This window comes from Micrasema longulum, unplaced genomic scaffold, assembly GCF_059751315.1.
Source record: "Micrasema longulum isolate JH-2025_06_02 unplaced genomic scaffold, ASM5975131v1 h1tg000323l, whole genome shotgun sequence".
NCBI classification, from domain to species: Eukaryota; Metazoa; Arthropoda; class Insecta; order Trichoptera; family Brachycentridae; genus Micrasema; species Micrasema longulum.
The window spans coordinates 31,258-58,587 of record NW_028277527.1 but is presented as its reverse complement, the minus strand read 5'-3'; the positions used below and the strand labels follow the sequence as shown (position 1 = coordinate 58,587).

At 29.1% G+C, this 27,330-nt stretch overlaps 2 protein-coding genes across 2 annotated transcripts; both read right to left on the bottom strand.

Annotated features, from left to right (window-relative positions):
* Positions 1-5,210: 5,210 nt before the first annotated feature.
* Pect (phosphoethanolamine cytidylyltransferase) lies at positions 5,211-22,788 on the bottom strand. Its single transcript, XM_088225001.1, has 7 exons — positions 22,403-22,788; positions 18,876-19,126; positions 17,662-17,728; positions 10,805-10,882; positions 7,934-8,093; positions 6,302-6,490; positions 5,211-6,092 (listed from the first exon to the last, which is right to left on the bottom strand). The coding sequence occupies exons 1-7, from the start codon at positions 22,453-22,455 to the stop codon at positions 5,763-5,765; spliced, it is 1,128 nt and encodes a 375-aa protein (XP_088081127.1). The 5' UTR covers positions 22,456-22,788; the 3' UTR covers positions 5,211-5,762.
* Positions 22,789-23,114: 326 nt separating this feature from the next.
* Positions 23,115-26,803, bottom strand: LOC148282471 (meiotic recombination protein DMC1 homolog). The gene is made up of 5 exons (XM_088225030.1): positions 26,478-26,803; positions 26,231-26,398; positions 25,064-25,166; positions 24,084-24,251; positions 23,115-23,382 (listed from the first exon to the last, which is right to left on the bottom strand). Exons 1-5 carry the CDS (start codon positions 26,798-26,800, stop codon positions 23,125-23,127), a joined length of 1,020 nt encoding a protein of 339 aa, XP_088081156.1. The 5' UTR covers positions 26,801-26,803; the 3' UTR covers positions 23,115-23,124.
* Positions 26,804-27,330: the final 527 nt, after the last annotated feature.

The window sequence follows — 27,330 nt, the reverse complement described above, 5'->3', positions numbered from 1 at the left end:
ACGAATGAAAACTGGACCTCGGATTAAACAACTCTGTGGTGGACATTTGACCGACGTTATCTTTAAAACATCAAATATTATTTAACATGATATAAAAATATCAGTTTTATGTAAAATAAAATTTGTTTTATATTTTAAGTTCAAAGTTCATTAATTCAATTATTCTAATTAAATGACCCTTTACTTATCTACTCTGTTGTGTCAATCAATATTTCCGCATGCACAATAAAATTTTAGAGAAATAAACAGATTGCTTTTTTTTACCTTACATTTGTGTTATGATTATATTTTTTCCCATCGTGCAACATTACGCGGCGGCATCACAAATGCGCGCGGCGAAAGTGAGTTATTATGGGAGAATTATTGGACACAGTCCAATGTATTCAAATATGATTCTACGCTCCTTCTGGACTATTCTTAATTCTATGGTGATCCTTAAGTCACTTACTTGTTACACTGTACCCCAGATCTGGGGCACAGTGTAACTAGCAGAGGAGAATAGTTTAACAAAGGAGGGATCATTGTAAAATATTGGCCAAAATGGCATTTTTCCAAATACCTTTTGGGAATGAATATAGATCAGCTTGCCCCTTTGTTTTACCCTTAGTAAATACTATGTGGTATACGGATGTGGTAATGTCATTAACATCATCAACTGATGACGCAAGTGCCAAATCGGGTTCCAACGGATAATAAAAACAGTTTTCTATTTTGTTACACTACCCCAGAGGGTATAAAAATGATTTGCATTTATTAACTTTATATGCATACACAATTTATATACATATAAGGGCGGGTATATTGCCTTAAGTCAATTTCTTCCTACCAACCCAAACCGCTCAGTTTGATAAAATTACAAGTACATGCATTCAATTTTAAAAAGTTAGATTAGAATAACCGGCTTTTTTTATTTAATGAAATGGCTTACAAAAATTAAATAGGAAATACATTCACTCACCAATGTTTGACATTTCAGAATAGTAACAAAATGACTTTTTTTAAATCACTACTCCACACTAACAAAAACAACATTTTGCAATTACTGTAAAAATCATGAATACTGTTGTAAAAAATTATCTCTGTATTAAGAAGGTGGATGTTGAACTCTCATTGGCTGTAGAAAAAATGGTATTGCAGTAAAAAAATAAAAGGAGATATTATCACTGATATAGTGCACCTCGTGTTACATTGTTCCCACCCGACCCTACATATTTGTATCAATTGTAAGTACATTTTTGTTTCATCAAACAAACTAGGATGTGGGGTAAATAAAAGTAACGGTAAGCTTTAAAGCCATTTATAATTTTATAATTATTGATACATATTGTATTTATTGTTTGCATACTTATTGATTTTATATACAATTTGTGTATTAAAAAAATAGGTAAAAAATTTCATACAATAGCAGTTGACTCCATATTTATATTGTTTTTTAGACAACGAAAAATAAACAAAAGAAGTGATCAATTTAATAAACCTGGCCATAATAATAAAATTATACAAATAAATTTAGATTGCTAAAATAATTTACTATTTCTTAATTAAAATTATTTTTAATTTAGATAAATCGGACCCCAGTAAATTGAGCCTTATATTTGGTACAAAAGCAACTAAGATTCCAAGATTTTTGTGCTATACATAATATTAATTGTGAAGAATATCTAGGTACATATTACAGTAGATAACCAGTAACATACCTATTTTGTAAAGTATAAAAATACACAATTCCTTTTTTTTTCATCAAATTAACAGGAATGTAGGTAGTAAAAATAATTACAATTTCGTATGTTACACGTACATTATTTGGCAAATTTTATTCTAAAACTCATGCAATGCGATTACATTATAATCAAACTGACTAGTTAAGAATTTTATTGAGAATATGATACATTACTATTATTTGGAGTACAAAATACACCTGCTGTCTTCAAAATTACTTTTTCCAAAATGTATTTTTGACATACATTCAACAAAATATATAATATAAAGTAACGTATTATCGAAATGAATTAAAGAGTATCCTACTGAATTGGGAAAATTGTAAAAAAAAAATTAAATAGCATTATGTAAATCGTGTTAAAAAGAGTAGGGCATCAAAAACCCATTCATGCTTTAGAATCCTACCGCTAGGATACATTGGAAATAACTGTAAATATTTATCAATAAGATTATAAATTTAATTACATGATAATATAACATGTACTATCAACTTTATATAAGCAAACGTACTATAAGCAAAAGTACCAATGCATAGACTATATTTTAAATTTAAAATGAAAATTCATAAATTTATTTTACATTATAAGGAACAATTCAACTAAAACAGTACATATCACTTAAAATTTATGGGCTAAAAATTCACTACAATATTAAAAAACCATAGTATTGCAACAATCCCAAAACAATATTAAAGTAAAAATATGATAAAAGATGGAATCGTTCTAAAAAAAATATTGACACCTAGATAAGAATATTTAAGTATTTTAAATCTAAACCTAGGAAAGCATATTTATAACAAGATTTGGTAGAAATTTATTGCATGTTAGCTAATAAAATAATAAGTAAATGATCAATGTTCATGTCTAGTACAAAGGTTTTATTTAAATAATGGTCTTCAGCAAAAGGCAATACTTTTCAAGACCGATATTTGTCTCATAAGTCATAAGACATGAGATTTGAAAAATTTTGAAGTTGTAATCAGTTGATTACAATGAAAATCATTTGATGCCGAAATAATTAACAGGGTAACCACCGCTATGCCAAAACTAGAAAGTGAGGAATGATATTTTTTTTCTTGCAAAATTGCTTTAATGATATCCGTCAATCTTTTGGTAAAATGTTTGTTTTTTTACAACAGAAATAACAACGTTCAAGCGTAGTTGCCGAGGAATAAGCAACTAACCACATCAGTTGCCAGTTGAATATTGAGGAATAAAAATGTTATACTGTTATAACGCGAAAAATAATGCATGATCAGCAGTTAACTAATTACACAATATTAAATTTTAAAAGTAATTTATTTTTCTAAAAGTAAAAAATTTTCTTTGTCCAGTGGAAATTTATTTTATAATAAAAGTAAAAACACATAAAAATGCAGCCATAGTTAACAAATTAGTTGGCAAATTATAAACGCTCACAATTATATTATGTAAATTAAAGTAGGAATTTTAAAAATCATAGCGGCATCCAAATAACTCCCAATTTTTTTTATGGATATGTTAATAAATAGCAGATATGCCACGAATAATGATTTGGCCAAATATTCGGCCACACTCTCGGCAGAAGCACCAATGTGTGCATTTCGCGCATGACAGGTTATGACCCGTCTCATTGCGGTGCGTGCGGATGTGACGGGGTGGGCGTATTTGTTTCATTTGCAAGTAGATCATGTTACGACACGCGTTATTTTTTCATTATTACATTGCATTGTGTTACCTAAAGTCCTTATTAGTAATAATTATTAATAATTAATAATTATTCATTCATTGTACATCTTTGCGCCATTTAATAAAAAATCACCTATTTGGAAATATTATTAGATTTGTAGTGAAGAACTGGCCGTGTGGTTGCTGTGTAACAACAAGATATTATCAATATATTATTATATTAACAAGAAAGACCCAATTGTTTGCTAAAAAAATGTTTTCGTTCATCACAACTTACCACTAATATATTTTAAGTATTAAACTAATCATTTGTTATTAAAATATGTAATTTTTTTAATAATAAGTGCATTTTTTGTACATAATTTGGTGTTTGGTCGAATACTGCGTACTATTCAGCCGAATACCGAATATTAAAAAAAGTAGCCAAATATGCCGAATACCGAATAGTAGCCAAATATTTGTGGCATCTCTAATAAATAGTACAGTAATAATAAAAAAATACTAATCATACTCATTCTATCGATGTTTGTTTTTTTTATTTTAAAGGTTTTATTAAATATAATAGAAGTTGAAAGTAAACAAATAGCAGCATGCATTTTACACATTTGGTTTATTCCTTTACTTTATTGACTACAACTAAAAATTTTCTCATTTTTTAAATAACATAAAAATGAATAAATAAAAATTAAACTTAGCTGCCAAAAATACATAACTATAAATACAGTAAGTAAATCAAATATTATATAAAAGGTAAATGGTAACTTTTACTAGAGATATGTGAATTATGTTCTTGTCTGCTTAAAAAACAATTTACTACATAGTTGAAAAACTATAAAAAAGTACATTTCATAATTTTACTAGTATTATAAAATAAATATATTCACAGTAAATTAATAATATTAGCTAATCAATCAATAAATAAATATAAAATTTATTACCTACACATGTTTTTTTTTTTTGTTTTAAATAAAGGCACATTAGAAATTGCTGTATTTATATAAAAAAAAACTCCTTATAGTACAAAAAGTAAATCTCCATATTACATATTTAAATTTTTTTGATAACAAACTACAACAAAGGTATAAAAGGAATAATTTAATACATGGTTTAGTGTATTTATTCCATTTTTAGATATAAAATAATATGCTTGTGATCCATATAGCTTTTGGACAAATAAAGGGCACCTAAACTAAAGCAATATTCATACAAATAGAAAAATATTTCAACATTATTTTAAATATGTAGTTATCGACATTAGGTCATAATTTTATCAAAGGAAACTATGAATTATATTATATGTAAATGCGAAAAAATTACTAAACTAAATATTAATATCCCATAATAATGTGTAGTACAATTTGAATATTTGAACATACAGTCAATTTGTATTAAGCTTTCAGTAAGCGTGTGATCTAATATAAAAATAACAAATGTATGTAGTTAAATACATTACCTTGAGAATTGGCACAAAATAACAACAACAGCGCACGCTCAAATCACATTAACAATAAAAATATTATATACCGTAATGGTATCAAAAATATTGTTTTTAAACAATATTGAAGTACAACGATATGCGAGGTGGATAGATTAAAATGCATATGTGTTTATTAAATAATATGTAAAGTCCTTATTAATAAACTTAATGCTTTTTAGTCAATTTTACTAATAGATTAAAAAATATGTAAATGCTTTGTGACAGTTTGCCTAAATAATTTGATTGCATATGTTATTTATAATAATGCCCAATTTGTACTCATCCGCATAAAAATACCAATTCTTTGAACACATAATATAACTTTTTAGTGGTTTTCACATTCTACATTTTTGATATTACATAGTAAATACCACATAACAAAGGCAAGAGATTCAGAAAGTATTATTGAAATATGTAATTGATTTTTTAACATGGACTATACAATGTATGTTTACCAGAAAATGTATTAAAAGTTGTGATAATATTCGTAGCAAAATAAAAAATTCGAGAATAAGAATCAGAATTGAGTATTTGTGCATAAACAAATAACAATAATATAAAAGGATAAATTAACTTTGCAAAAATAATTTTGCTCTATCGCACGTGTCAAATTCAACAAACAAGAAAATGTGAGTGAAACGAGATTCATAGAAACACTTGGTAAAAAGAAAAAGATTTTATCGTTAGAGTTGTTATGCTATGCTTGTCAATACTTCAGACCACATCGGCAAGTGTTATTGACTCTGCATATAAATAAACAAAGAAAAATGTTATACGAAAACCAGTGAATATCTACAAATTAGATGGATTTTATTATTAAAGTTTATTGCTGAAGTAAAATACACGCATCTTTTTGCTAATTTAATTCTGCACTTTAAAAACCAATAACTTCCAAGATATTAAACAGAATCTTTACAATCCCCATTAAGATGTGTACCATTGGTTAGAGATTTCACAAGTTCGATTTCGTTCATTTCCTTTTTCTTATTTCTCATTTCAAACTCTAGACGGTGTTTGATGATCCTCTGTACAATATGTTCTGTGGTCATGGTATTTTTAGAATCGATGACTTTGAAAATACCTTTTCTCTTGGGAGCGAGATAGGGGTCCGATCCATCATGGTCCCGTGCGATATCTGTCATGCCGTGACACACGACACTGACTCGGAAATGGTTCATTAAATCGTCAGTTACACTGTATGGTGCACCGATTACCACTTCATGTACATACTGAAAACAAAAAGATGATTATAACCTATTAGGTAATGTGAAACGGTGACATTCATAGTATTCCAACCAGGTTCCAATTTCAATTCCCAGACATAACCAAAATATGATTTGTGTATTCCGCGCAATTTAACGCTTTAATTGGGGGCCTCTTGGCTTGCTGACATTGTAGAAAAATAATCCAAAAGTATGTTAGTATATTATAATATTACCTTGCATGCCAGTACACTGAGGACTCGCTCGTGCAGGTTCATGATCGGGCAGTTGGATCCTTTGTACCGGTTGACCTCCGGATCCGTGTGGAGTCCTACAATGAGGAAGTCTCCCATAGCACGAGCGCCCTGGAGGAAGTCCAAATGTCCTACGTGGAACAGGTCAAATGCTCCAGCAACATACACTACCTACGGTACAGGATAACTCCATAAATTAAGGAAAAACAACTCAACAGATTAGTATTTCATTTAAAGCACTAAGTGCACAAAATATTAATTTACATGCATAAATTTGGTTAAATTATTTCGAAGGCTGTTCTGCTATTTGTTTCGGTATTGTTAATTTAAACATTGCTTTAGAAAAAATCTTTACAGGTAAAAATGCATATAATAACCAGCAGACATTGAAACACTTGGTTATAATTAGCGTTGATATGACAAGTTTTCAATTATGATAAATAACCACAACCTACGAGTTATTTGTATAACCCTTTATAGGACAATAGCAAATATTTATGCCACTTTATATAAAGGTCATTTTCTTTGTTCATTTTCATCTAAAATGAACTTTATTTACGTATTTAAATACTTATTTAGACGGTGATCTATATACATTACACTTTTATTGAGTTAAAACTTGACACATGCGTTATAACGTGATTGAACAGTTCAAACACAGCAAAGTTGAACGCGCATTTGCATTGGCATTTGCCCTGTGGCAAATATGCATGCAGCTTTCGTTTGTTTTCATCATAACTATATGTACAGCGAGGCCTCGATAGAGAAATAGTCCAAACACCCAAAATTTATACCCTGTTCGGATGAATGAAGCGTTCACATTACAGTATGCAGATATTACGAAAGGCATTTTTCACAATAAAACAAAGTTTTGATAACTAAAAGTATGTTTTAAGCATGCAAAATGTTAAATTGTTTTTTAAAAAATGCTTTCAATCTAACTTTTTAAAATAATTTCAATACAGTTCTTTGACGAATGTTATTTAGCGACATGAAAAACGCTCTATCCCTTGAATTGAGATACCGACTTCACCCGCCCATCCCAAGCAAGTCTTCGAGGCAGATAAAGCTTGAGTATGTGGAACCCTTGCAGTGCCTTGAGTTACGATGCTTCCGATTATTTTGTTTTCACTGTCATGCTCATTTCTTGCTTTGCTTACTATGTCTGCATCAGTTAAAGGCTCCAGACAATAAATTTTAGCATTGTTTATTGAGAAATTGTTAATCTCTACTTCTAAAAAGCCTCTGTTTCGAAAAAGATTTAATGGCAAGTCATCTTTAGAGAATCTTCCGCATCTTGGCCGGAAATATCATCTGATTCAAATAACAAGGGCCACAGAAGCTTTACCGAGGTACAGAGGTCATTCGGATTATAGAGGCTTTTGGATTAGCAGCGGTTCAGACTATCGAGGCCCTGCTGTACATACATAATGTTCATTTTAGGCGACAGAAATTACTCTTGTATATAATGGCAAAAATATTCTCCACTGTCCTATAAAGGGTTAACAAATATACTTCAACATTTTTTATTTACGATTGAAATTGAAATTCGGACTTAAAATGCTATTATTTTACTAAACTATTCAAGTTGAGAAAAACAGCGAGAGAACATACTCTGTCTGTAGGTTTGGGAGAGACACCGTTACTAAACTGGATAATCTTCTGAGTTGTGGGCAGGAATTGTGAGCACCCCGTGTAGGGACTCCTCGCAGCTGAGTCTTGGCCCATATTAGATGAAGAGTCTAGAGCAACAGTGTACTCTAAATCTCCCCGCCTGCAATGCAAGTTAGGAGACATGAGAATTAAGGTTATAAATATTAGAATTGCCTCAAAAAAATTATGTTGTCGCAAATATGAATATAAAATAATACATAAACTATCAAACTAATCATGCATTTTTTGTATTATTTATTTATTTGTAAGGCTTACGCCTTTAACAAAGCATAAAATAATAATAAAAAACAATTGGTATTGGTATTATTTATTTTTTCATGGTATATTTATTATTTACTTTTAAGACTGAAAAAGCACACATAATAATAAAACTGTAATTACTTTTTAATATTATTTTAAAATACATAATTTACTGCCTTAGAACGGGGAAGTTATCCCTAGCTAGGCAGTTAAGATGAACCACCAGCAAAAATAAAAAAATTATATGTTTACTTTTACTACTTAATTAATTTGTTGTATAAATAATTCATTGTAAATTTCTGTAATAAATATGTAAAAAAAAAAAATTGTTATGAAACAAAATAAACCTGTAAACAAGTGAAGAAAATAAATATACATGAAATCAGCAGAAAATAAAGAAATAACAAAGGAAAATTAAACGAGAAATTATAGCATAGGTATGCAGCAAATTAACAATAAATAAAGAGTTTAAATATAAAAAGTATTGAAGTAACAGAGGCGATGTATCATGGTATAAACAGTAAAACAAGTATAACACTTAGTACATATTTATAATTTAGAAAAAAATTATGATTTCAATTAGTAAAAATGTAAATGAAATAAATCTAAATTTCCATGTTTGTTTGCTATCATGTGGAGCCGTAGAATATGTGAGTATTAAGCATAGTTTAAATTATACAAATATATATACAACAGAAAAAGTCGTTTTTTGTGTCGTCCCATGCTGTCTCACACAAAAATTCAAACAATTTAAAAGTTCGGGACTGTCAAGAACATTATTTAATAACTTAAAAAGCAGCACTAAATCTGAAATTTCCCATCTATCAATAATACATATTAATTTTAACTGCTTCATTAAACATTTATAGTTTAGCTCTTCAATTGGAACGTTTAATTTGAAAATTCCAGTTTACATAATGCAAATACGTAGGTACTGTTTTTGTTAACAAAATCGACATTTATGGCTATTACTACAACGTGGACCTTAATATGGTAAACATGACCCAATAAAAGGTGTTGATTTAGAAAACACAAACAGATGTTTCCTGTTTCATGAATCAGCATTTTACATACTTTACTTTTGAGTTAACTTTTGACAGTTTTTATATATTCAACACTGCTATAGTGAGACAATGTTTAGAAATGACCTCGATTTAAATATGCATACTATGTAGAATTACTTACAATTAAATGATAATAATAAAAATATAACGTTTATTGTATTGATTAGAAAGATACAAACATATTTAGTAGACTTTACACTTAGTATTTACTAACAAGAATGAATAAATAATCATCTTTAGTTATTTTTTGTGATATTCAGACAAATTCAATGGGTATTTTTATTTTAGAAAGGTAAAAATTGACGAAATTTGATGCATTTAGTATTTTACTACTTTCTCAAAACCAGGAATAAAAAATCAACATTAAATTTTGTGTTCAAAATAGGAAACCAAAAAATAAAAAATAAAAATAAATCATCTAGATATCAACAATATTTTTAGTATATGCAAATCTTCATAGACAAGCACTAAATTCAACATCTCCATCTCTGTTGAAAAACATAACAATAAAACCAGTCAATCAAGCCCAAGGTATCCATATTCTAATCTCTAATAGTTTCTTAGTTTCTAAAAACTCTACGTATTTGTTTACCATAAAAATTGTGAAGGTTTAAAATTTAGTACTTTCCTATAAAGATTTGGCTCAAATATTGTTAGTAAATTAACCACATTTTTTCTTCATGCCTTGTTTAAGTGACGTAATAACATACAGACTATATTATATTATCATGATGACAAATTTATTATAAAAAAGCAATGTATTTCAAGTATTTATGATAACAGCAAAATTTGTTTGGTATCAGATGAGGAATGATTGGGATAACAATATATCACCATCATTTCAATTAAAATACTATGTAAGGTATATGACTAATAGAATACACAAAAAATTATCTCAGCAAGATACTCGTACCTATTACTGATAATCCTGATTTAAAAAACATACATACTAAAGCATTTTGTCAAATATTTATAAATGGTGTTTTGAGAAAAAAATAAACTCAAAATAGGTATATAAATATTTCTTTATTTAATGCATCAAAATCAAAAACATATGAATTAATAAAAACCTGGTCAAAAATATTTCAGCAAAGTCTCACGTGCATCAATAGATCCTCACTTTTATTACTTAACAAAAATCAACAAATAAGGAAAACTAAAGCAATATGGACGCTAAAATACATTTGAATGATACGCGAGGCTTCCATATCCCTCAAAAAGGTTTATCCATCTCTGTTGAGATATATTTGTTTACGGGTATTTTTACATTTCAATTATAATTTTTTCATTTGAATAAAAACAAAAAAAGACATGTTATTTTAGTTTTTAGGCTCTCCTGGAAATAGCTTTTTTGAGTTATGACTATTTTATCGGATGTGTGGTATGGAAATAGGTCCACCAATTCTGTGGTTTCTCAATGGCAAAATAGAACACAATTTTAAACTAATACAGAAAGATGGCGGGTAGGTAAATTAGGTAAAGAAATAGTGTTAAAGAAACCACTGACCTAAAGTGTTGCCTAGTCATCAGAAGCATCCTACCAACAAGGTCAGTTGTCGACACGCCAGCTGTTCTCTGCACCTCTCTGAAAATATACACAATCATTTTAATCGAGATACTATTTTTACAATAGGATTTGTTCGAAATGTTGTCATCTCAAAAAAATAAAATCCCTAACGGGTTAAATCCAGTATTTATCTATATATATTTGACAACACAGAAACCGTTAACAACAGGATACCATCTACGCAACTTCTTATAATTTTTTTTCGGTTTCTCTTTTTGGTATTTTTATGCATCACCTTTTAATAAATTTCAAGTTTATATTTTTCAACTTTAATTGGTTTTAAAAAACATTTATTGTATTTTGAATGCCGTGGCCATGTTCATGAATGTTTTATTATTGATCTGTAATTGTTTTTAAATAAAATATATACTTATATTCCTACTTTACCTCGAGATGAATAGGTAAACATGTTACCATCGAGTCTGATTTCAGACTAGGTGAGATAAGATATTTGTTTTGCACGTTTGTAGATTCATCCACATTTAAAAAATATTTTGAAACTTATTTCATGCAATGCAATTTTTATTAGAGTCAATCGAATGATTTTATATTTTTGTGTGTGACAATATCATATTTTTTTAGAATGCATGCCCTTTGGCCTGTATTCGTAAAACAGAACATAATAATATTTTCTTATTCTAATATTCGAAACCTTGAACATTCCAGCATTTACATGAGTTCAACATTATTATTATTTGAATTTTCTGTCTTCTTTTGTCTATCTCTGTCTTTCTCATTTTCGAAAGTTAAGTATAAAGAGTACGTATGAAATTGACTAATATTCAATGTTAACCCATTGCACCACTAATAAAGATGACATAATTTGTTCATACAACACGCTATTTAATTTTGACATATTTTTTTATTGAAACTAAATTAAGACTTAATTAATATATTGTTATAAATAATGTGAAATAAATTGTGATTATTACATTTTATTATGAAATCAGTAACCGAAATATACCTATTTATGTCATTTTTATAAATAAAGTTATTGTCATTCAGTTTTAATGTAAAAAAAATCACTTCAAAGACAAACCGGCGAATTGCCGGCTTTGTGAGTTAGTGACAAATTGACCTTGGCCAGCGATTCGCCGGCTTTGTGTTGCAATGGGTTAAAGGATATTTTTTTAACTTTCTTTGGTATGCATGCATCTTTTCTACAAATACATTTGAAATTAAAAATCAGTGACAAACTGTTGATTTCAAACATATTTTTTTACGAAAATTATCATTTTCAAAGCCTTATCCGCATCTGATGGAACATAAGGTGCTATATGATAAAATAAATGCAGCTTATCACAACTATTTACTATAAAGTAAGGCGATCAATCTCACGCTTCAGGTGCTAGTTTAATAATGATAAAATATTACAGTGTGATACGACCCATTAAACAATCGTTTCATGTTGACCATCCCAGGAATTCAACCCTGGGCTTCTATCCAATGGCAAATGGCCCATATAAGCTATTATGCACAGCTTACTACAATATAATATTTTATTATAGATATTAATGTTCTATTCTAATAGTATTTATGAAAAAAGAAAGATATTATTGCCAGCGATTGTATTTCACTCGAAAAATAAATACAAATATGAATTTATAAAGCGTGGCCAGCCCGTTCCTAGTAAAATAAAAAACTAGCGGATAACAATAACTTATTTCTCTGCCTATTCACTTTATTTTATATCTTAAACACTTGAATATTATTTGCAAAATTACTTTTTTTTTAAAATGACATTTTTCCTTGATAGAATACGGTTGACATTTATGACCACCAGTTTTTTTCATTCACCTGATTTAATGTAGAACGCGTAATCTTTGACGTTTTCAGAAAAAATATAGCGGGATTTTGCATAATTGGTTTGCTCGAACTGGAATGGATTACTATGATAGAATGTGGAATAACTGGTGAACGACCAATATGTATGTATAAATGTAAAGTGTAATGAAAAATATAAAAATTAAAGTCCAATAATCTGGTTTAATTTTACACCGAAAACTGTATTTTTCACCCGCCCGGACACAGACGCTTCATACTCACTAATATCGCTTCATTATTAATTTACCCATAAGGATTTATCAAATCTCTGCTTTGGTCTGGTATATTTTATTATCAAAAACATTATGCATTGTACGTGTACCTACTAACTTGAATCAATAAGTAATTTAGTATTCTTGCTTCTTGTATTTTTTGGAAAACATTCCATGTAAAAGTTTTTAAAAAGGAGAGCAAGAGATATTAATAATATGGATTGAAAAACTGGCCCCTATCGATCATGCGAGTGCCACGCATTTCGTTTATTTATTTGGAGGATCTTTTAAAAATGTATTCACTTTAGATTCCTGGGGCCTGCTAAAGGGTTAAATACTATAAAAATATGAAAATACTGAGGTATTAAGTCCATTTTAACGATAAAACAGATTCAAGAGCTAGCTCATACGTACAGACATTGAATGTTAATTCTTAAGATTTTTATTTATATTTTGGATTTGCAACATTAAAAATTTGGGACAATCAAAACCAAAATAATAAAATTTTATATTGTAACCTTTAAAGGCAAGTTGTAATTATATCCATAAAAAATATTAGTAAAATATGGTTTGTAATTAATTTAGAATGAAAGTACACATGTTTGTGTATCTTAGTAACATTGCATTAGAAAACATAATAAATAATATTGCACTTTACACTCTATGCACGGATAGTGGAATGAAAAAGATATAATAATTTAAATTATATACTGGCTTTAGATAAACCATACTCATTTAAAACCAGTTGACACTGAATCTTGTAGAATGACCATCAAGAAACAATAACAAATATGTATGTTATCTTTTAAAAACCAAGATCAAGTTATAAGTTTAATGAACCTGAATAATATGGTGTGATTATTTTATGTAACTATTAAAATAGTAAATAAAAAATTACAAAATCAAATAAGACATTAGATAGATATTTGTAATATGGTAGCTTATCTCTTTCGGCTATTAAATTTTCTCATATTTAGGTTTTATAATTATTTTTAAACAGCAATATAACTATGTTTTTATTTTATTTTACTACGTATATATTTTTAATATGTTTTTACTATGTCTTTTACTACATTTTTTACTCTGTGTTTTTTTAACTATGGTTTTTTACTATATTTTCACCTATGTCTACTACCTATATTGATTACTGTTTTTTTATATTTTGACTATCTTAGAAAGAGGTAAGTAACCCTAGTTAGACAGTCACAGTCAAAGCAACTTTGTATATATGCATAATTTTATGTATATATGATACTCGTAATAAATAAAATATTTTTGACACTTTTAAAAAGCAGATTTTAAAACAATCATACACAATGTGTACATAAGGATAGTTAACTATTTCATTTCCTAGTTATATAATTATGTACCAACATATTATCGTCTGCCTTTTTTTATTCATAAGAATAATTGAACGTAGTTATGCAGAAAGCAGCCAGCCATAGAAAAGTGAAACTGAGATAATAGCGCTTTTGTGAAAAAAGCGAATAATCGAATCTACACAACAGTTGGAATGTTTTTGACTTAAACAAATGATAAACAATGAGTACACTAGTTTTTTTTACAAGACAAACAAGAATCTTATCATGTATTTGACCAGTGTTAATGATTTGAATGTACTGTAAGATTTTTCTAGTGCTGTGGGTATTTTCTGCAAATTGAGAAATGCCGCTTTTGTGATCGACACCATTTTCAGAAGGTGATTTATACAGTTTTTTGTATGACAGCAGTCTGGCTGTTTTTAGCAGAACATAGAATTGACCTTACTGCACCTGATAATATCATTATCGCAATTTTTCAAAATTGTGGACTGGTTCCTTTCTGCATAACTATGTTAATTTTTATTTTTTTTATACGCCTCCACTCAAAATTATGTCACAAAAATTATGTTCAATTAGACAAAAATAAAATCAAAAACACGCTAAACGAAAAGACCGAATAAATAAACTTTTCACATATTTTCTTCCAATATGTAGAGAATTTATAAAAATTATTTGAAGAATGATTACCTGGAAATAAGAAAGGCTGGAAAAATGGAATTTTGAAAAATTGGCACTCAATAGAAGAAGAACTATCAAGTTCTTATTTGACACTTTTCTTCAGCGCATATTTCTGCACACTACAGTAGCTGTCTTAAAAAATTGCTTCCATTCATGTTTTCATATCATCTGTATCTTTTTTATATTATAGAATAATCTCGATATATTATATCGTTACATGACATAAACTATACATCAGTTTTTGAAAATCAATCCAACTGTTTGTCTTAATAATTACTACAACTTGGTAACTTCCAAATCAGTCTTTTTGAGTTACCCACAAAAAACACATATTTGCATATTCCTCCATGAATGCTACAAATAGGCAAGTCGTGATTCATTCAAATCATATTATGATGATTTGAACGCGTGACTTGTCTATTTGTAGCATTCATGAAGGAAGATAAAAAAATGTGTTTTCAGTGGGTAACTCATAATGCTGATTTTGTAGTTACCTAGTTGTAGTAATTACCCCGTGATATAAGAATGGTACACCAATTATAAAAGCATTATTTTTAATTACTGAGAATCGGTATATTCCAATATTGTTAAGTATTGTTAAGTTGCAACATTTCAAATTTAACTGGCTTACAATTGTAATTTCAACCAACCGTCATTAGAGTTTAACTCTTTTTATCCCATATTTGCTCAAGTAGCTTATAATATCATTCCCCGTAGCCCATAATATCAGTCCCGATCATTCCCATTTCAATTAAGAAATAATTTTATGATTATTAGCTAATATATTACTTTCTAACACCCCTGTTATTTCAAAATTGCGCAATGTAAAAAATATGCATCAAACACATAAAGCGGCTTGGTATTTTGACATTCAGAAATTTTCAGATTTACACATGTTATCAAAATTTACATGTTGATATGACATGTTATCAAAATCTAGTGACCTATTAACTGTTATAATTATTTTCATTAGGAAAAACGACAGAAATTGTATAATTTAATTAGTATGAAAATAATAAAAACATCCAGTCAAAGTTTTTCACAAATCTAAATATAAAAGAAGAACATGTTACACAATAAGCAGAAAATATAAAATACTAGAAAAGAAAAGAAGAGCTTTGCGTGAAGCTGAGGACGAGGAAATAAAGTGGAGGAGAGGAAGAGAGATTTTTACAATAGAATTGACCGGTTCGGAATTCACTTATGGTAAATAACACACACATTAAAAAGTACATAACTTAATTATACACGGATAAACATTATGAAATATTTATTTAAATAGATAGGCGGCCTCCGTGGTGTAGGAAAGTTCCAGGTTCGATTCCCAGTGAGAACACAAAAAATTAAATGTGATTTTTCTCGAGTCTGGGTGTTATGTGCTGTAATTCCCCACCGTAATTGGGCCCCCTGTCCCGTTGTGATGCAAAAAAAATTATAAATATGTTACATTAAATTACGCTTAAATAACTTTCTGCTAAGAAACTATCGTATTATATCTGTGTTTAAGTCTTATACATTTTCTGACAGTTTTCTTCTATGTAACATTTTCATCTGCATTACAAATTAATAAAATATCATGAAATAAATAGTTAAAAGGCCTACAATATCTTGTATAGATCTTGTAAGGTTTTATTTATCTATGTTATTTATTAAGAAATTAGATGTAATTTTGGTTTTTCCTCATTTGAAAAAAAAAATACATTCATTTGTTGAAGAAAATTTCATTTAATATACTTGCATTTAATTCATTATTTGTAATTAAACAAGCCAGCCTCATGGCATAATGGTCAACGCGTTTGCCTACCATACAAGAGGTTTCGGGTTCAATTCCCGACACGGTTGATATGAAATATTTATTTAAAAGGGTGTTTTACACTAGAATATTCCATAGTCCCTGAACTGGTATCTGAAGCGTAAGACTGATCATTTTACCTTCATGTAACAAAAAAATGATCAAGATACGCTGCGATTGGTGTACCAATGCAGTGGCCTTTGCACCATTAGGTGCGGAAAGGGAATGATGATTAATCAAACAATTTTTTTTTTTAAACGCTTTAACCCTTCACTGCCCAATTTTTCTAATTCTAACTAAAGATATATATTTGTGTATATTTTTTTATGTAGATGCTGGGAAATATAATGATTTAAAAAAATGTTTAATATTTATTTTCATATTTTAGGTATGAAGACATTGGGCATAAAAGGTTCAAAAATATTAAGAAAATATGGAAATAATATTTTTTATAAACATATTTTCATCTAATAATGAAAGTTGCGGAAACAATGACTTTGAATCATTCAAAAATCTGTATAAAAAAATCACCACATGAACATTAGCTGAATTACACTTTTGACAGAACACATTCAACTGACTTTTTGTTTCAAATTTTATGAAACAATATTACTCTGGTGTTGATTTTTTAAATAAATTATAAAGGCTAGTATGTATAAAATATAATACACTAGTCGCCGAGTGATAAAAATGTTTGAAATCACTTTTATGCTCCGATTATCAGCATGTAGCAGATTGTCTACATCGGGGCGTGTAGGGTTAAAGATGTTTCTCTATATAAGAAGCAAATACTAAAATGACACACCAATCATGTGCTATTTTAATTGAATGGAAAAATAAATAAAAGACAACAAGAAGATCTGAGTAAGTCAATGGATATTTGAACAGTTTTAAGGCAAACAAGAGAAATAAATGGACATTCTTAAATAATTATTTTATAAGGTAAATTAATTTATGCCAGATATTTACCTATATCTTCCTGCTGCCTTTACTAAATGGTATGTATCTATTCCATCAGCTGTTGTGGTAATGTCATCTGAAAATACCCATCAACAATAAAATACTTTCAATAATTAATGTTTCAAGGATTTACCATTATTTATACAAGTAAGTATGTATATTTAAACACGTAATCAATATTTTTGTTCCTATTGACCTTGCTGTCAGGTACTGGCAATATGACATAATGTCAAGAAACTTGAGGTAAAATCAACCTTCTATACTTAGTTCCAACTACACCTTTATATTAAAAACTTAACTATTTATATTATGCATAACAATTTTATTTAATTAATTAAACACTGTATAATTATTATTCAAACATTCATGAATAAATTATATCAGAGTGTAATTTCATGACAAAAATATTTCATCTGAATAAATGTATTTGAAAATATATTTTGAAAACAAATTTGAATACATACAAAACTTATGAAAAAATTAACAAAAAAGATTAAATTTGATCGTACAAGTGCCTATTTTGTAGAGAAAAATTCAAAAATACAAAATGTTAGTATTTTTCATACACGGTAAGGCCTTGATAATCCGGACCCCCCCTTACCCGGTGATCGCGGTAATCCGGACAGATGAGGCAGGGGCATTCGTGGGAAAAGCGAGAGGCATTTCACCTGCCTAGAGCGCCACCTTAAGAAGTCTGTTCTCAAGACGACGATGAAAGCGTTGAAGTTCTCGCTTCCAAAAAAGTTTAACCTTCAGAAGCAGAGGGAGATTAACTACTTTGAAAGGGGCTAAAGATAATGAAGTTATATTTCTTCGTCGACTAAGAGACCGCGCTTTTGAAACGAAGTTGTAAAATTATAAGCAGAAGAGTATTACAGACTTTTTCAAGACAACTACTTAAACTTCTGTTTTTTTAGCTTCGTTTTTAATACGCAGCCTTCCTACATGTTTATTATTCACTATTGTTAATATTGCTAAAGTTGTTTTTTGATAAATAAAGAAATTAAACACCTCAAAAATCCGCCGAGGTCCTATTTTTACCTGTTCGGATTGTCGAGGCCCTATTGAATTTTTTTAAAAACTGGAGGAATTAATAAATACGTTTTTTTGAGATAAAATATTTCATATTGGCCACAGACATAGCCTCTCATCGGCTCATTTATGTGATTACTTTTTACATTGTGTAAAAACGAAATTTTTATTTAGAAAATATATATTCTTACCGCCATGTACACATAAGTCACACTGATATTGGTTCAGAGTCTCAAGTGTGGTGACGTAAGGAGCACCTTCCACAACTTGATCCACCCATTTGATGGCTCTGACCATCTTGTATCGCTCTTCCTGGGTGAACACTGGAGGGCCCTTGTGCTTTGTGATTTCCTCATCTGTATGTACTCCCACTACTAAAACGTCGCCGAGGGCTTTGGCCTGCCTCAAGGAATTGGCATGCCCAAAATGCACCATGTCATAACTAGAAACAAGAATATAATTTCTCTAATTATGTAATTAACCCTTGTGTGGCTATGATGCCACATGAGTCTACATAGAATACAACGCCATATGTATCTCTTATTTTTATAAATAATGAAGTCGTATTTTGACATAACAGGCCTAAATGATGTAAATATTTTTACAAATAAAAACAATGGTTAAATTTTTGTTTTTAAATAGCTGTACTTCAAAATAGGTCGTATTTCGCTCAATGTAACACGATGTTGCAGCACCATTTCCAGGGTTTTTTTAGCTAGTGGTTACCGCTTTTTTAAAAATGTTTATTTATTTCAACAATAAAATAGCATACACAATTGTATTGTTGTTCCCGCAAAGCCGAGGCTTGTCTGCGGGTTGCATTACATTTTTTTTTTATAAAGCGTAGGTACAGAGTTTAGTAAAAAAACGAGAAAAATATTTTAATTACTCAAAAATTTTCTTAAAAATACTTTTAGTAAGTTTTTGATGATTTTTAAAAACATATTTAAGTTTTTTTCCTCTCGATTTTCACAAGGAATTAAGTCAAATAGTTTTGGTACTACACTCCCCATTGATCTATCTCCATAGTAGTTTTTCTGTCGAGGCACCGTCAGCTGCTGTGCCGAAACTTGTAGGGTCACGATCTAGTGGGTTACTTTGAATTTAAAACTGCAGTTGAAGAAATGATCTGTCACTATCTTATACTGACACTGTTTGTTAATAGGCAAAACGTTAACATAATCAAACAATACATTATTATTGTCTTTTGTATCAATCTTCATTTTTACAGGTACGATAGTTTCTAAAATTTGTACTTGTAGGTTCAAGACCCTGTTGGTAAAGTACTTAAAACTTAGGCCCCATATTCTTAATCCATATTGAATTATCGGCTTAACTAGTCTCAGCACTGGGTAGGGTAGGTATGGTTTTAAGTGGTACATGTAAAGCAGGCAAACTCTTAGCTTATTGCAAACTGCTTTTACCCATTATTCCCAATTAAAAGTGGAATCTATAATAATACCTAAATACTTATATTTTGATACTTCATCTATTTTTGTACATTTACAGTCTTGTAGATTTTTATGCAAGCATTCGTAAGTATGAGCATACATTAATAAATCTTCTCTAGGTCTATTATATGGGGATGTAAAGTGTAACGCTTTTGTTTTTTTCATGTTTATTGCTAGGCTATAGTCAAGTGACCGTCTTAAAACTTGGTTAAAATCCAATTGCAGTTTTTGTTGTGCGTCTATATTGGTGTCTCCAATTGTTACAATTGCAGTATCATCTGCAAAGTGATAGCACATTAAAGGTCGTATGACAATTGCCATTTGCCTACCATGATTGAGATTTCGGGTTCTATTCTCGGTAAATTGTTATTTAAAATTGTGTTTTGACATCACAATATTTCATAGTCCCTGAACTGGCACCTAAGGAAGACTGATCATTTTGCCTACAGATAACAAATAATAAGTACCGATGCAGTGCCCTATGCACCCTCAGGCTGAGGATATGAGAATACTGATAATGATGAATTAAGCCATGGTAGTTTCAAGGCTTATAAATGAGAAATATACTTAATAGCATAACTGGAAATCTATTTTTTTATTAAATAAAACATTTTATGTGATATAAATAATAGAACAATGCAGGTATTTAATTTGTATAAAATAACTCGATGAATTTTTATTTTTTGACAAAGAAACAGTCATTGTTAAATCAGTTGGCACATTAAATTCATTTTATAATTTTTTTTAGGCAAATTAAATACGTAGTTATATTATTGAACATGGTGCTTCAAATATTAATTTTATTTATGTATATATATTATTTACGTTGCTGTAATATATTTATATTGCAGGGACGAATGCATCTAAAAGAAGTTAATCAATTACCTTAAAACAGACGCAAGTCTAAGGTTAAGGTAACTTAAAAAAAAACCTTGCCAAATGTCCAAAGTGATACTGTTCAATTTAGAAGTAGCTCTTACGACAGGCATAACCATAAGCAACCTTTATATTGAAATGTGAGACAATCTATGTTGATGCTGACTATAATTATTGGGAACGTAAAAACTATTGCTCCACATATTTCGGTGTTAACAAAAATACTGCGTAACAAGGGAAAAATGTGCAGTTGAATACACGTCACTTCTGTTGTAACCAAGCATACCCTGGAGAAACTCAATTATTAATAATATCAGAACTTTTCATTTTCGGAAAAGAAATAGCCTAATAGAAATTTAGCTGTGTGACTGTTTAGCTGTGAGGCTACCTGCAACTTTGAAGCAAATTACTTTGCAATTTTTGTTCATTTTTTTTTTATTTAAAATTTTTTAAGTAATAAATTACATTTTTAGTACGATAGGCTTCAAACATAAACCTTCATTTACTGGTTAAAATTATCGCTATATACATGTGCAATATTTATAATTCTGCCTATGTTTAAACATATATGTTTTTCTTAAATTTTTAAAACTTTTATAATAGCATGTTTTTTTTTTAAAAAGAATTATAAATTTTACACAAACTATAAAGTAATCACTTAAACCAGACACTGAAAAGTAGAAATACGTAGATCAAATTTAATTAACTAACATATTTTGAAAATAATACAATTTTTCAAAATTATTTTTAGTAAAAATAATAATATTTTAGAGTAAGATAATTATTGTTTCTGTGTCATTTATTTATCTGCAGCGGAAATGTATTCATAATAATTCATGTTTAAATATAATAAATGAAATGTTGATAAGTATTTCATGCATCCGGGAATATATCTATAAACGAGTTGAAGTAATAATACAATGAATATATTTGAATAGAATTTCGCGTATTTCGGTGTATGTATTTTAAAATCAATATTAAATTCAAAGAATGACATTTATGGTCTAAAAAATTTAGTATCATTGAAACATTCCCACCAGAAATAAAAAATGCTTGAATTTTCCTTAATGCGTCCAAAAAATACAAAATATTCTAATACATACATCGAAATAATTTTTTCAAATTTAAATTTCCCTTTAAACAAAATAAAAAGAATGTTTTTTTTTCAAATGACAGCTAAACAAAAATGTGTAATATTATGATAAATATCGAAATATTATGATGTTTAAAATTGAAAACACATTTTAAACGATAACTACATAATAATAAGCGTAAATAAAATGAGAAAATAAGAAATTGAGCGACGTAAATTGAATTGACATTGAAATTCGGCGACAAACACTATATGACAGAAAAATGTATAAATATGGGTTGTAATATTTATCACTCACCATCCATCACACCAAACACGAACTTCTTTCTTTATTCCGTTTTCTTCTGTCATATTTACTATCCAAATACCGAGGAGTTTTCTCTACACAAAGTCAAAATTTCACTACAAAATATTTTTCCACATAATGACTGATTCACCTATGCGTGCGACTGTCAAGTAACTCGAACGCTGATTGGTCAACTTGATCACGCGATAGTACTCTTGCTTTAAAGGCTCGTATTATATCAAATAAAAATAAGCGTTTCGGTTTATAACATGAAATTGTTTTTAAATAATCAAATACACGTGGTCCCAAAATAAGTGCTTTGCATTTCTCAAGGGATTTGACTTCGATAAAAATATACAGATTACAAAACAATCGATTAGGAATATATTTTTTTAAACGCAGAAGCTAGAATGGTTTAAAAATAGCGCACTACTTTCAAGAAAGTGTTGCCAATCGAAAAAACGAATCAGAATAACCAATATTTCACTTTAAGCTGTTATATTCTATTGCTATCTTCATTATAAAGAAAACTACAGGAAAATTTGATCGTTTTATTGAGAATAAATTAAATGTTTTTTGTCATAAAATACAATGTCCAACAGGTATTTTGTAACTTGTAATACCAAGTGTAATTAATTTGAAATAATTATGTACTAGATACTAGGCCAACAGGTCTTCCACACAAAATGTATAAAAACAAGGAAACAAACTAAAAATTTACAAAAATGATATTTTTAGTCTTTTGCATCTGCTATTCCTCCATTTGTTATAGCAAATGTAGCTTCGTTTTCCGGTAAATCTGGTGAATCATATATTTTAGCTATACGTGTTTCCCCACGACCCTTTTTTAGCGAAACTCGTGTTGTTGAAGCATGAGCAAGTATATGGCCTCCGATTGGTTTCTTGGGATCTGATTGAAAAGACATTGTTGCACCAGGATCTGATGTCATTTGATTGGTAATAAAGACGCTCACATTATACTCTTCGGAAATCTAGAACAAAATAAATCTCTAAAAAAACTATTCATACTTTCAAATTGAAGATTAGCCTTTAAAAATATTGTAACAAAAGAAACATAAGATTTCTGAACCCCTATTCAAAAACTAGTTGGTTCTTTATAATGAAAAAAATACATATACGCATGTTTCAGGGCCAGGTCGCAAAACTTCAGAGGAATGTTCCTCGTGGTAAACTTTAAAGAAATCATAATAATTTTATTCCATTTACTTACTGTTTTTAATAAAAAAAAATTGTAATTTGAAAATGGAGTAAATCTGTAATTTCACAGACTAGCATCCCTTCCACTAATCCCGACCCCTCCCCTACAAAATAATTTAGATAAAAAACGTAATTGAACAACGAAGCGGTACGCACCGAACGCAGACAAGTAAAGTGGCTGGGTAGGGGAGGGGTACGGATATGGGCGAGAAATCAAGTATTAATTTGTTTTGAAATTCTAAAAATAATGGAAACTCATTAAAAATAGGTTTCCGGAAAAAAAACATATTTTTATAGTTTACCATGACGAATGTTCCTCTGAAGTTTCGCGGTCTGGCTTTGAAATACTCTGTATGTTTATTGGTAATGTGCTCTATTAGGGGATAAATAAAGTTTGTAATATTATTTATATAAAAGTAAATATATGCATTTTAAAATCATTGCTTGTGAGGTTAACAGATTATACAAAAGATACCTTTTGCAGGCGTGATAAAACTTGAGCCAGTTTTTGCTGCCTGTCAGCAAGCTCCCCTCTCCCGGAAAAGTCCACACGAAAAAGTGCCATTATAGAATCTACTATAAGTAACTTGAATAATCCTGCTTCCTCGTGGAATTTTGCAGCCACAAAGTCCAGTAACTCAGCCTATTTGAAAAAAATGAAAATCATGTGCATATTATTATTTAACTTTTTTATATTCATCATAAATCATCAAATATTAACTTTGGTTAATGACTAAAAATAACAATTAAAATACATTCCAAAGAAAATACTTCCTGCCACCTTTGAAGTACATATATTATATATGTATAAATATATATCTAAACATATATTTTTATGAATTTTTTCTGCGTTTTATTACTTATTAACAATAGATATGTTTTAATTTTTTTATCATTCCTTAAAAACCGCAACAAGCCACCTTATTAGTATGTTTGCCTTTAGATATTGTACTTTGGATACAAAAGATGAGTATAACATAACTCATTTTATGTGAAATTCGAGATGTCTCTTTCTTCACAAGTATGGCAGAATCGGAATCTTTATATTTTTCTGAAATGTTAAAACATGTGTTGTTTGTCCTTCCTGCTGATGTTTTGGAGAGCAATGCAGCGTTTATGATCTGGGCTGATTTGAGTTTAGGTAAGAATTTTGCAATCGCTTATTCCCTTCTCAAAGAGATTTTTCATTTTCCATCACGAGTCAAGTTTTTCATGGCCTGTCACTAATTAATATAAGACCAACATAAAATTTCATGTAAATATGTACTTATTTCAATTGTTGTGAAACAGATTGAGTTAACAATATTGACAAAGATAAGTAAATCTTTTAACTTCCCATTGTAAGGGAAGACCAGGAATCCAAACTATTATTTCATACATTACCAAACTCTAATGATGAATATTGTTTTTACTGATTATTTAAAAACATATTTGTATGTAGATAGTACACTTTACCTGGTGCTCTGAAGTATAAGCTCTGGCATAAAGAACATTATCTAATACAGCGCTTTGATCAAGGTTGAATCTATCTGCTATGGGGCGTAGTCGATCAGGACGGCTATTCTTGGGTTCAGGAAATTAAACAATAACCATATTCTTTCAAAATTTAACAAGTTATGAACTTTATAATCAAGGATTATAATCAAACTTTATAATCAAAGTTTGTAATAAAGTGAAGAACTTCAAACAACAATTAATTATTCTCCTCTATCAGCTAAATAAATTAATTTCCATGGAACTTCTAAATCAACTTCTCTCTATTCTGTATTTTTCCTTCATCTATTTCCATACTTCCCCTTTTTTTATACAGGCATACAAAATTAATATAAAGAAAACCTGGTAAACTATGATACAAGATTTTCAGCAGGTTTTTTTACAGAGATAGTTTTAAAATTAGTTACATAAATTTAGATATAAATTTAAACATTACAAGTAATTTTTTTTAATATGCAAGAAACCAAAGAAAAAAAATTATGCAAAATGCTATAAAACAGAAGGTAATATAAATAGTGAATATGGCATTTTTACATACTAGCCATTCATTTTTTTTTTCTCAAATGTGCTTTTTTTCGAAATGTGTTTTAAGATTTTATTTTTAAAAATCAGAAAAGTAAATTTTAACATTCTTTGGCCATATTTATTTCTAAACCTCAGAACTAACAAACCTTCATTTTGCAGATGTCTTGTGGTGTGTTTATATAAAAACCAATACTGCGTACTGCCTGCTCAAAATTTAGTCACATTTTCTTATTATACATTTATCCATAAGATAGCTAATGGAATTAATTCAAAGAATTCATATAAGTATGATTTCTATCTGTTGTATATTATTTACTATTGTTGATTATTACCCTTGATCTGTATTCTTTTTTAGGATAATTGTTATTTTGATAGGTTGGAAGAAATTGCTGAATGGCATTAAGCCCTCTTAGTATGTTCCACAGGGTTGATAAATAATTATATTTTTTCAATGATACAGAAAAGAATCACAAATTAAAAAAAAAAAGAATTTTGTGAATTACCTAAATATTTTCAATTATATGGCCATAAATATTATATATAACCTCGTTTGATTATCAAAATAAACTAATTTCACCATAAGATTCGATTGATAAAGGATACAAAGTGTGTTCTGTGTCCAAAAAGATGACCTTTCCACCAGTGTATCCATTAGCTCGAGGCAGTTGGCTAGTTACACATAATGTATGTGAAAGTTGTGTCTTTCCTGTACGAAATTCTCCGAAAACTTCAGTAATAGCCATTGACTCTACTCCTCCCCCCATCAACTTGCTATAATCATAGAATTCAATCTTAGAAGCAGACACTGATTTCATATGAACACCTTTCATTTAAAAAAATACAAACTTACTCCAATTCTTGACTTCCTGTACTAATGCGAAATACTTGTTTACGCCGATCACTAACTTCGAGTGCAGTCAAGAAACCAACTGATGATACTTTTTGACAAGCTTCTTTAATTTTGTCTACTTTTGCATCTGAAAACCCTTTTATGTTGCAAAGTTTTTTTTTTGTCTGCATCTGAATGCCTTTTACAGTACATATTCCAGCACCCTTTAGTTTTTTAATGTCTGCGACATTTATTCCGTGTTGCTGTAATATGTCTACATCCTGAAAAAAACTTTCTTCTTCGTCTACTTCGTTTAAAAGATCTTCAGCCAATTGATTTTCCATTTTTCTGATTATATTCGTTTTTATAAGTTATTATAGCAACTGTACTCAAAATAAAAGTTTTTGCCGCTGTTTGGCCATAGACAATATATATATTTTTCTCTTTAAACCCTTTACATGATAATAATATTATTATCGGTCGAAAACAAGTTTAGTAAAAAATATACAAATTATACATGTATAAACAATATGAAAATGTGTAGGTCATATTTTTGTTACTGGTGTATTAATTAATAAACTATTTGCTGAAAATTATAATATTTCAGGTATGATACCGATAATACCCAATTTTTTTAAAAATCCCGTGTTTTTTGTTAACATATGGTTAATTACTCGTATTTTGTTTATATTTTTAAAAGGATCACCGTCTGATTTTATGTTATCACAAACCTCCTTTATCAATTGAATTGGTTCAGATTTTGGATTATGTTATGTGAGTAGATAATATGAAATAGGTAATCATTCAAAGCTCAATAAAAAACAATGACGATTGACAAGAGAGATGATAATATTGAAAAAAATAAAATGCTAAA

Excerpts from the sequence above, each read along its gene's own strand:
- Pect (XM_088225001.1), bottom strand. The coding sequence starts at position 22,455 with ATGACAGAAGAAAACGGAATAAAGAAAGAAGTTCGTGTTTGGTGTGAT. Across the intron at positions 17,729-18,875 it reads TGACTTATGTGTACATGGCG|ATGACATTACCACAACAGCT; the intron begins GTAAGAATATAT and ends GGGTATTTTCAG. Across the intron at positions 8,094-10,804 it reads ATGACTAGGCAACACTTTAG|GCGGGGAGATTTAGAGTACA; the intron begins GTCAGTGGTTTC and ends CTTGCATTGCAG.
- LOC148282471 (XM_088225030.1), bottom strand. The coding sequence starts at position 26,800 with ATGGAAAATCAATTGGCTGAAGATCTTTTAAACGAAGTAGACGAAGAA. Across the intron at positions 26,399-26,477 it reads ACAGGAAGTCAAGAATTGGA|CAAGTTGATGGGGGGAGGAG; the intron begins GTAAGTTTGTAT and ends CTATGATTATAG. Across the intron at positions 24,252-25,063 it reads CTTATACTTCAGAGCACCAG|GCTGAGTTACTGGACTTTGT; the intron begins GTAAAGTGTACT and ends TTTTTCAAATAG.